The 12,411-nt window shown below is 34.5% G+C and overlaps 1 protein-coding gene across 2 annotated transcripts in view; it reads right to left on the reverse strand.

The window, feature by feature from the left end:
- The window catches only part of TBC1D19 (TBC1 domain family member 19), a 44,462-nt gene that overhangs the window by 9,562 nt on the left and 22,489 nt on the right, over positions 1–12,411 (reverse strand). For both annotated transcript variants that reach the window (XM_069012195.1, XM_069012196.1), the window contains exons 11-14: positions 10,023–10,135; positions 6,001–6,075; positions 5,470–5,532; positions 1,058–1,142 (exon numbers count right to left, since the gene is read on the reverse strand). In XM_069012195.1, the coding sequence (XP_068868296.1) occupies positions 1,058–1,142; positions 5,470–5,532; positions 6,001–6,075; positions 10,023–10,135 (336 nt within the window). The remainder of the gene's footprint in view (positions 1–1,057; positions 1,143–5,469; positions 5,533–6,000; positions 6,076–10,022; positions 10,136–12,411) is intronic.

The raw sequence follows: 12,411 nt of genomic DNA on the forward strand, positions 1-12,411 counted from the left end.
CCACTGCTGTTCTGCTCTCAGGTGAGAAAATGAGGCCTTTGCTCATTTCAAGGAGTAGGTAAAAAAAAACTCCGTAATTCAGTGGAAGAGAGTAAAAAAAAAACCAACAAAAAAGGTACTAAAAAATTAGAAAACAAACATTACTCATAGCAACGTAAGAAGCAGCAAGAAGAAAACTGTCAGGAGAGGTCCTGTGCAAAAAAAGTACTAAGGGATCATATTTGGCTAAATAGACAGGCACTAGGGGGCAAGGAAGTAAACAGGAATGTAGAAGGTGAAAGTACATGGGAAAAAAAAGTGGCTGGATTACTGAATGACTCAAGAAGGAAGGCAAAATTAGGAACCTCTAGGTAAAATCAAGGTAGGTGAATTTCTAAAAAACATGGAAACATCCAGAGAAATGGCATCAGAAGTTGGCAGAGAAGGCAAGTGGACTGAAACTTGAAATTTAAAAATTGTTAAGAAACATAATGAGACCTCAAGTCAAAGAACATCCAAAAATAAGCTAATACTCTGGAAGATGCCATGCTTTTTAAAAAAATCAGTATTAAGTATGCTCAGTAAAGCTCTACTCTCCCACACCATTGAACAGAGCCCACAATTCTTCAGCAACATGTTCTGCTTCTGTCTACAAATTTTTGCAAATCTCACTGCTTTGGAAAGACAACATTCTATAACGACTTCCAGTTGCTGAATTTATTGGAGTTGCAGAAGACAATATTGTCTATTTAAATATCTTGCTCTGATGAAGACAGACATTGTCACAATTTTACCATATTGTCATGGCTGTGTTTCATTTCCTTTGGTAGAACACTGCAGAATTATACACAGAAAACTGAAGTAAAAGAACAACACTGCAATCTGGCCTTTATGTGATCGGCTTCTAAATTGTTGTAATAGAATCTGTGCAGAAGTCAGCTGGATACATGGAGTTTTTATTAACATTCTTTTACATGTAGTCTACTAGGTATAATGAACACAGACTAAATTCACATACTGTATTACAGCAGCAGTCAACAAAAATCGACACGATCGTTTTAAAAACAACTCTTTGTACCTCGTATGTACGATTTGGGCGGGGTGGCACTACTGTAAGCAAAGTGCTCCAATACAGATGTATCTCGGGAAAAACAGAGTAACACCTGCAGAAAAGAAAGTCAGCTGACTAACTGGATCAAAGTAATGTCAAACAAATGTAAGGACCTGCCTTAATTAGCACCTATTAGAAGCTATTTAAGAGAGCCAATAAGGTTGAAAGCTCTTCACCAACTTAAGTTTATTTTCCTGTTCAAATTTCCAGGCTCACTTTGAACTTGCTATGATTTTATATTTACCTTAATTTGTTATCAGTTATATATCCCATTCTTCAACCTTCCTCCTTCCCTCTCAGCAGGCGTTTATCCCCTTCTGTCACAACATTAGTGACTGTGCATGCACCTGGCTGCTTTTACATCTTTTAGACTGTGTTTCTACTCAGTTAATATGACCTGGGGATGTCCTAGTAAGTGAATAAGCAAACGAAATATTTACATTCTTGGATGTGTGCAGTTCTGGAAGAACTTACATTTGCTTTGATTCCCAGGATCTTTACAAAATGTTTGCATGAAATTCAGCTCTTTCAAAAAACAGATTATAATGTTCACCTTGTATCCTAAAGTTCAGAAATGCACATTGTTTACTGTAAAGTATATTTATCGTTAACATAAATGAAAAAAAACCTGTATTCACAGCAACTGAGTATAAAATTAAAAGTAAAAGCATTCACAGAAAAAAAAAACAATAAAACCTCATCCTATTTGGAGTTGTAAAATATGTGGTAATTAGTATTGTACTTCAAAATCTTCACGTTTTCACACACTGAAAGGCTGCACTATGAAGAATGAACATGAGAGGGCAGACGTAAGGCAGACTTCAACTCACTGATGACTTTTGCACACCTGAATCCCTCTGCGTTGGGGTTTAAGCCCAGCCAGAAACTAAGCATCACTCAGCTGCTCGCTCAACCCCTTCCTTCTCCACCCCGGTGGAATGGGGAGGAGAATCAAAGTAAAACTTGTAGGTTGAGATAAGATAAGTTTAGTAAGTGAATAACGGCAAATGATAGTAGTAATGATAATAAAAAGACTAATGCCAAACCCTTGCCAAACCCAGGTTGGCTGCCTGATTCCAGGTAATTCCCCCCAGTTTATACTGGGCATGACGTTCTGTGGTGTGGAACATCCCTTTGATCAGTCCTGGCTATGCTCCCTCCCAGTTTCTTTTGTGTACTTCCTCACTGGCAGAGCATGAGACAAGGAAAAAGTCCTTAGGATAAACACAACTTAGCAAAACTCCAAAATACCAGTGTGTTATCAACACCATTCTCATTCCCAATCAAAAGCACAGCACTGTAACAGCTACTGAGAAGAAATTAACTCTACCTTAGCTGAACCCAGAACACTCTGCTCTTGAAGATTTTAAGAGTTTTAGTAGTCAAGGTGTAAAAGGTGGAAATGCTTTAGATGGTGTTTCACTACATAATTTATTATGAATAAAAATGAATGGATTTTTCCTTCCCACTAATTGGTGCAAATATCTTCCACATATCAGCATTTGTCAAAAGGAAACACACAAAATGACACATCCAAATATTACTGCTTTAAATGTTTGGGTTTTTTTATGGAAAGCAGGTCATATTTTGAGACTTTTTCCTTTTTTGAACCTCAAAACTATTTCTAAAATAGAAACATCTTTTAAAAATGAATGGTTTCTTTATCTCAAACAGTTTAAGCTAAATATTATTTTTGTGCAATACACAATAATGTTCATAGCTGCCAAAATATCACTGACAATAACAATACACAGGCAAATGTAATTCTATGTGTATGTTAACTGAGGTGAAAGAAAGAGAAACTAATCTGAAAAGGACATAAACTATGTTCTCTCATAGGAGAAAGAATGTAACCCTCATTTGAGGCCCTCTTTTTTAGGAATACAGTGTCCAGTACCAGTATCTGGAAGTCTTTAAATGAACACTCTGCATCTTTATAAGAGATAGACTCTAATTCAAACCTAAGTTATGACTATACCTAAAAAGCTCTGGGTGAGGTTCTTTGCATGTATTCAGTATGCAGGATGTAAGACTAAAGTATTCAAATTGAACTTCTGGCCTGAAATAATGAATTTACAAGTTTACTAATCCATGTGTTATTTTTCTCACTAGCAAAATGATAGTGCTACAGAAAAAAATGGCACAAGCAGCTTTTCAAGTACAGAAATATTCAGCAAATTACTGGATATTTACAATCCAACTGAAAAGAAAACCACTGAATTCAAATCACTGAGGGAAAGAAAAAAACCCAAAGTCAAAGCTTTTATCAAAAAGAAATTACTTTATTAAAAGTACCTGTAGTTTGTTTCAATAATTATGAAGAAGTAATAAAGATATGTAAATTTAGGGATAAAAAAAGCAAAGATATTAAAGGAAATAAAAGATATTATTTCAGAGTGTTTTTCCTGAAAAGGATTATATGCTACTAAAGAGGTACCAATAATCCAACAAAATATCCTCATCATTATTTTAAGCCCGAATTTTCTTTTTTTGATGGACATTTCATCTATTCCACAACACACAGACAAAGGACACACTCTGCTCAATTACTTGGAAAATTTTAGAGGCAGTAACTAGTCATGAAAAAAAGCCATAAACCCTGTGCAAACCCAGAAATAATGTATCTGGTTTAAACTAACATTTTCATTATCTATCTTATTTAGCCAATATTTAATTCCATTTATCATACTAAATCAATAAATAATATCCCATATCACAGTGACTCATACTGAAGAATTTTTCAAGGGGCTATAGAACAAAATAATTTGGCAGTAAACCATTTGCAAATTAGGTTCGAAGAGGAAATTATCAAGGAAAATGGATAACTTTCTTCTAAAGTAGAGTCTGAAGAATACCACAAAATAGCAATCGAAACTAGAGCAACAAATAATTAGAAGTTTGAGATATTCTCTTCCTCAAAGCCTTGCAGTAAAACTAGCCACATCATTTTTCAAAGATTTTTGGTGAGTCTCCCTGAAATTACTGAAGACAGGTTAGTCTTTTTTATGATTTTCATTCTGTGGCTATTCTTTTAGTCAATAGAGATATAAAAATATGGAAAACGTTCAACCAGGTTATATACTGAGAATGATGAACAAAATCTACTTCTGTTAGTTTTAAAACAAAAGATTGTACTAGTTCATACTTCTTCATAGTTTATAACTCTGTGTCCACTGCAACTGTCAGTAATGACTAATTAATGCCATAGTAGTCTACACAATGAATGAAAACGAAACAGGAATGAGATTTTCACATCCCGAGATGAAGATACGGTGTTACAATAATGAAGATCCTCTTTGACCATTAAACCAAGAAAAACTCTTACATGTACATATTTTAGTGAACAAATATCAATGTTTGAGTTCATTATTCAGTTTGCAAATTTTAATTCTGAAACAAATTCAGATACAGATCTTAATACTGTACATATTTTTAAATTAAAAAGGTCATAATTTCATCAAGTTACAGTCTTAACTATTAAGTCTTAAAAACTGCTTGTTTGCTAAACTATATGTAGACATGCTTAAATAGTACTGCATATTTTTATATCTATATGGACTAAACAGCTTTAAGCACAGTTTCTTGCCTAGTTAAATTACTATCAGTTTTACATATTCCCATCAAAGAAGAAATTGTTTCATTTCACATAGCTCTAAACGAAAAAATTAAGCAAGTCTAACACAACAGATGTGACAAATTGAATCAAAAGCACTGTGGAAATGTTAAGTTTGCTGCATGACAGTTATGTTGACAGTGCAATCAACTACACATTAGGAAATTCACAGATGTAACCTCCTTTTATTTATGGGCATTTGATAGGCAGCAACAAAGATAACTCTTTATAAATTACTTGGATTCCTGACTGCTATAAACAGTTTTGCAATGGGAGCAATCCAACAAGTAACCATACCTATCACTACCTTATTCAAAATCAATGTCTTTAATTTAAAAATATGTCAACACAATATCTTTTATGCTTACTTCAGTAGGTCACTGTAAAGCAAGGGGTTTTTTTAAATGGAACCCTGAATACACTTCTCAAGTCTTAATTTCTCTGTACACTACAGCTTTTAATTGTTGGGGGTTATTTACTGCAAAGCTGGAAAGGGGAAAAATATGGCTGACTTCATATTTTCCATCTTAGTGCACTGGAAAGACATTGTGTATGGTCCTTCATAGCACGAGTTTTAGAAGCTTGCCCTGCTTAATCTGTTTAAGTGTACAAGTTTGCTATTCAGAACAGAAAGTATATGTAATGCAGCAAATAGATGTATCTGTCCCACTGTATTCTCCTTACAAAGGCAGTTCTCTCTCCAAAGATGATACAATCCCACAGGAGTGCACCTCCTAGGTTTTCTAACCAAAAAACAGTTACATACCTGATATAAATAATCCTCAAACACAAAATAGTAGTCATCATTGCTTGCTGTCAGCTTTACATCCTGTAATAAAAAATACAAGAGTTTGAAGCCAAAAGACCTCTCTTCAGACTCCCATGGAGGCTAAACTTAACACAGTGATAGAAGACACTGTTACATTTTCATTCAAAGAACCATAGTTAACCTTAGACTCCATATTTTACAATTAAAAAATGCCATATTAACTTGATGATTAAGTATTCAGAGTTGAAACTTGAAATGGAAGCAGTTCTACCCTGTTGGTTCTTTCTCACAAAGTTATTCCTTCAAATGAAGATATCATTCCTGTATGACTTAATGGTTTAACTCAAATGTCTTACATGAGAGACAACACAGGCACAAGGAGTGAGTTCACAATAATAAGTTCACAGTAATTATTTTTACACTCCTCAAAACCAAGCCATCTAGTAATTTCCTTGTTCAAAAAAACCCAGCAACAAGATACCAGTGTGATGAGCACATAAATCACTCACTGTTTAGTTAATTACTTACTTTGTAAATCAGGCTGTCCACTAAAAGGTCATGCTGAATCACATTTGACTTAAGCTGTTCATAATACAAGATGTCCTAAAATTAAAAATATTATCATGATCAGTCTGAGACATGACCAGAATTTATATTTAAACTAAAAAATCAATTTTCAGCAATTGAGAAAAAAAAGCACTTATTCAACTGAAAAAAAGCACTGCATATTTATGAAGCATCTATCATGGTTTGTTCTAGTTTAAACCCTAAGAACAGAGATTTGAGACATTATAAAATGACCTCCCCTTCAGATAATTAATAAAATGAGAATGACGGGACCAGTTCAAACCAAAGACATGTATCTTCCAATCTTTGGTTCTCTCTACACCTAAAACCTCTGCAATGCTCAAAATCATTTATTGCCCTCTATTTTCATGCACCTCTCCACAAATAGGTTCTAACTGGTGCAACAAATAGCATTAGTGAGTTGCTCCAAATATTTGACATTAAACTAGTATGAACCTGTAAACAATTTAAATTTGTGCAAAGATGAAATGATAAATATATATAAAAAACTGGTGAAGAGTACAAAGAACTAGGACCTGTTTTTAAACTCCAATTATTTCCTGAATGTCTACAGAACACACATACAGGTGAAATGATGGGGAGATCAAATTTCTCTGTGTTTACTTATTCTATCCCTTCCTTCTTAGAAAGAGCTTGCAAAGGAAAAACAGAATTAAATACTGCACTGTCATCATACAACTCCCAAATCCCTAAATTCCTCTCTGCCGTTACACCTACAGCTGAATAAGAGTTTCTGATTGATTTGAACTAATTGATAAACTCAATCAGCCATCCCAAGGAACCTTCCCACTTCATAAAACTATTTTGATTTCGAGGCATCTATATGGACACTCCACAAATATTTGTATATTCTAAGCTTTACAGATTTACTGCTGATTTCTTTGATAAACGGACAAGTCCAGAGCAAAGATTTAAAGAACAAATGGGAAGTAAGATGAAATTTTGAGAGGGAGAGAATGGTGAATAGTACACACTTAGAAGCTATCAGAATTAATATATTACTAAACTGTTAAGTTGAAATGAGGACAAAAGCTGTATTTATTAAGTACTGAAGCCTCCCACAGGGAAAATATTTAAATTTTCCTTTTGAGAAATAAAAAGGGGAGGTATAAATATTACACTATTTCTTTTGGAAAGATCAGACATAAATATTTACTAAATGCAAATTATCTACAGTATGAACATAACATTCTGTTTTTCAAAGCTACAAAGAACTACTTGAATATTCAGGTCATAATTTTAAAGCATCAATACTGTAGTCTAATCAAGTGTAACACTGCCAAATGAATAATGGTTTTTTTGCCATCTCCAATGACTGCCTATATTAAAACACAAGAAGCTAATATTAAAAAAAAGCCAACCAAAACCAAAGAAACCACAAAACAAAACTAAAACCCACGGCCAGGGGGTTGGAACTAAATGATCTTTAAGGTCCCTTCCAACTCAAACCATTCTATGATTCTAAGAAGACCAGAAGGACAAGCTGTTCACTTGAAATATAACTTGAAATAGAATTTTTGCATGCTGGAATTTTTAGAATTAAGATTTTCCACCTATTAACTCAAAAAAATTAGAGCAGAAGAAAAAGCCCATCAGACAATGAACAAATTTCTTTCCTAAGCACTGTTTCAGTAGCATGCAGAGACTAAACAACTGTGTAACACTATGAACAGAAGAGAAAAAAAATTAAACAGATTCTCAGTAACTGTGCACTATCCATTTCATGCAATGAGACAGACATCCCACAGGAAATAACTGTGATTCTGTGATTCAGGATCATATTATTAAAAAATATATACAGTAAATTGGACTGTTTACACAGACAATAATAACTGTGACACTGTTCACCTTCAAATGTTTGTCTTTGCAACCTTAAAAAGGCTCTTTTAACACAGTTCCTCTAAAGTGTACCATTACAAATGAAAACTAAGAAACAATTCATTGTCAGGCAATGTGTTTATACATTTCTAAATAATCCTGCATACTGAGCTCACAGTTTATCATTTTTATGATTACAGTGCTAGACTGTTAGTATCATCCCTTGCTTGACTGTATATTAGCTTTGTACAGAGGCTGAGCTTTACTGGATAAAATTTTCCAAACAACGATATTGGATGCTAGCACACACAATGTTGCCCACACCAAACCCTCATAATGTTTTACATTAAAGAAAGGAAATTCACGGTTCATGTGATTTAGAGATTCATACAGCTATAAATGCAATAGAGCCTAAGCTGCAAATCAGAAATATTACAGCAAGAAATGCCTGCAAACAGACTACTCAACTCCAGCAAAGAAACCATTCACAAGAGATAGAGAAAATAAGTATTAGATAAATCCATAAAGTCTATATGAAATTCAGCAGATCATGAAACAGCTACATGTATATGAAAACTGCTTGCTATACTTTACAAAAAATAAAGCCATGTATTCAGTCTATGCAAGAAGAGCATCTCAGGGTGTTAGCACTCTGGCAGTAGTCACAGCTTACTGCTGTGAAACACTAGTAAATGCAATGCTTAAACTGGACCATGGCTATTCAGCTCACAACATAGCTGTGGTAACCCACATGCTATCCTACCTGATCCATGGGGAGTTTGCTAGGTCTCGCTCAGAAAATCTATTTTTCAAATGCATTTATACTTTTAGTACTCAAAGTCCATAAAACAATTTTAACTTAGAACCCAGGATAACAAATGCTATGCAAAAATAGTCTTGGAAAAGAAGACACAAGATTCTGACAGCTGCTACTTTAGAAGAACAGTTTCAGTTTTGCATGACAGAAAAGCATCTGCATGCACTTACCTCAGATCTTAAATTATTCTCTCCAATAAAGTGTATCTTTTCCTGACTTGATAATTTCTGGTTTTTATGGGGGGTGGGGGTGCATTTTGTATTTCACTGTTATTCAATCCTTTATTTCAACAATCTCAAAGTAGTAGACAAATTTCCCAGTCTGCATCACTTTATCTACCCTTATCACTTTGTCTCGATGTTATCATTACCATTTTCAAGCCACTTGTCCTCATCTTTCTAGAATTCTTCCAGCATCATCACAAAGTATTGTCTCACCACTAATTCCCTACACACAATCTACTCAGTTGAGTCTCAAGGCTCTGAATCCTGCAGAATGTCTCCTAAAGGAAAATGTCTACTGCACTCAGTCTCAGAATAATGTATGTGTACACTGTTTATTTTTCTTTTTCATCTACAGCTGACAAATATTTGCTGCATAAAAAGTTATCACAAGGTAAAATACTATGTACATATAAAAGCCTCACATCAAAGTCTTCCCAATTATGCAAAGATCTTAAAGAGGGATTTAACTTTTTAAGGTATATTAAATATAATAACTATGGCATGGCTTCAGATACTGCAAAAGCCTTCATTGTTGAGGACTTGCATCAACTATAAGGTACAATAAAAAAAAGTTGGTGTACAAGGGAACATGGAAACAACCCACATCTTACTAGCTCCTCTCTAAGTCTTTTTGATTGTATATATGCAGAGTGTATATATATATATACATATATATAAAAAGCAATTTATAAGATATGTACATGCATATGATGACAGGGTCAAACAAACTGGAAAAATATATAATGCATCTTCTTTATATAAAACTTAGCAAAGATAAGAGAGGTTCAGTCTTCTTCCCAGATCTTTTTTCTTGCCCCGTCTAAAAAAGTCAGCATCATATAAGAAAATCTCAGGAGATAGTCAGATCAACTGAATATATAATTTGCTCTACAGTATTTTGCTCACATATCTATTAAAAAATTAGGAAGAGCAGCAAAGACTTCACCACAGCACAGAGCTTTTTAAATCATAAAATTTTTATAAGTTTCTGTGACAACTCAGTAGAGCATTTCTATTTTGGAAAAAAGATCTCTAGAAGATATGTGCTTGCACTTTTATGTTCTCACCTGGTCTTGACATTTTACTCTGCCTTTGCTCCTTACCTCTGGCTGATTAGAAATGTTAAGAATGAGGGCCCACAGATCAGCTCGGAGTGCTGTTGGACATCCCTGACGAACATATTGCTGAGCTGCAGCACTATCTTGCTCTGCTAAAACTGTAAGAAACAAAGCAGGTAAAGAGTTGATGTACTGTAAGACTTCTATCAAATACCTTAATTTTTAACTTTAAAAACTGGCTTCCCATGCTGTAAGCATTAGCAAATAGGAAAATACTGAAAAGATTTGGTTTCCACAGTGCAATTTTTAAGTAATTCCTTGGGAAACAAGGCAAGTGGTATTAATCAACAAGGCTGTACTACCTTCTGTCATAAAACAGCATTTAGTAGTACATATGACTGTATCAAGGCTAGTTGCAGTTACTAAGATGGCATCATGCAGAACAAGCATCCATTCACAGCCACAAAATATTCCTGTTTAGCTATGAGTGGTATCTCAGTTCAAATAGGACATTTTCACTCATTCTGGCTTTTTTGTGTCTCCCTTCTTTTCACGTTAACTTTGTATCTTCACAGATAGCTGTGGGGCCAGAGTTTTCCATTCCAGAGTGTACTGTCCTGTTCCCTCATTATTGGTATATTTATTCTGGAGGATAAAGACTTTCTCGAAAGATGTTAGTTTGCCTTCATATTGACATAAAACAAATACTTTCCTGTTGACAGGTTTGCTTATATGGGTCATTGTTGTGAAGCTTTAGGCTACTCTATCACAAGGGCCTCATGCTGAATACACTACTGTACATACCACAGAACAGATTATCTCGTTGCCTACTTAAATCTACAAACTTGAAAGACATACATCTTTAGCTATTGTAATCTGGTAAAAGTGTTCCTCACCAAGGTTATGTGATTAACTGTACCCTCATACCTCAAATGTCTTTCAAGAAAGAGAGAGAGAGTTGGGATTAATTTCTGTGTTATTGTCTAGACATTAGATAGGTGTTGGACTGCTACTCAGAAGTTTCCAAATACATATCCTCTAATTTTTCTGACATGTCTCTGAAACAGCTTGATTTTCTATATCTCACTGAATTTGATATTCACAATATCTGCCCTGTTATGACTTAGCAGGATGAGGTTTGGAATTAAATATTTATCTAATTGATTTTTCTTTCCTTCCCTCTTCACTTAAATAATGAGTAGACCAGTTTGCCAAATTACTGTTTAATCTGCAGAGCTCTAACACAGACATTCTATAATCCTTTGATCTGCACAAAGAGGGCAAACCCTCCCCCTCTTCCTACATTCTCCACAAAACTTCAGAAACACTGTGATTCATCTTGGCATCCATGAGTGTTTACCTTATTTTTTCTTACTGACATACAAAATATGAAGAAGTAGTTTTGGTATACAAGATGGGCTTTGCTAAACACAACAAAATAAAATCCTCAGACTTGCCAATACATCTAATATAAAAGCAAAATCAATACCTCAGTGGCAAACAAAGTCATAACTAACACCCATTAGAGCATGCAACAGGACTCCCACTGAATTAAATGGGATTTCAGTTTATGGTAAAGACACTTAGGAAAAGCTAAGGCATTCTCTAGAATAGAGCTGCTCTGCACAGACAAGAGATGACCAATAAGAAAAACAATGTGGAGTTGAATGAATGGCTCAAGAAGTCCAGAAAAGATAATTTGTTTGGAAGAATGGGAAAAGAACAGAGAGGCGGACAGTACCTAATGAGTTGCTCTTGGATTAGAAAACTGACAATGCAGGACAGAAAGATGACAACAAAAGAAGTAAGTAAGAAAGAAAGATCACTGTTTTGTTACTGCAACAAAAAAGTTAGGATGGAGCACTTTTGGGACAGTACCCTGCCTATTTTTTCTTTTGATGGTGCTAATGTTCAGCAGGAATCAGAAGAAACAGTAATGAGTAAATACTAGTGGACTTCAACCATTCCTTGTATGTTTCTTTTATAAGCAAACTTCAACTATTAAATTATTATTTCTTTTAACTTTCCCTTTCTTTTGTAGGTTATTTCTTAACCTAAAAAAACCAATCCTGGAACTTTTTCAAAAAAAGCTGTATAGAGAGACAAGTGAATTTTCTATAGTGGCTAAGTACTGCAATATTCTGCAATTCCAACTGATCATTAAAAAGACTCTTCTGACACAAAGGCATAAATCCCATTATAGTGATGAGAACTTCATGTGCAGAGAAGGGAGTCCACAGAATTTTAAACTGAAATTCAGTAGTGAGATAAGTTCATTTGTCTCCAAGAAGATATGTCTATGTGCTTCCTATTTTGTTCTTATTGGAAGATCGGTGGAGCTTTTTATCTGATAGCTGCTGATAGACTGCAAATGTTCGCTTTTCTGTCTCTGTCTAAATGACAACAGTATTAGTGATCGTCTACCTAAATTACA

Source organism: Aphelocoma coerulescens, chromosome 4, assembly GCF_041296385.1.
Source record: "Aphelocoma coerulescens isolate FSJ_1873_10779 chromosome 4, UR_Acoe_1.0, whole genome shotgun sequence".
Taxonomy (NCBI): domain Eukaryota; kingdom Metazoa; phylum Chordata; class Aves; order Passeriformes; family Corvidae; genus Aphelocoma; species Aphelocoma coerulescens.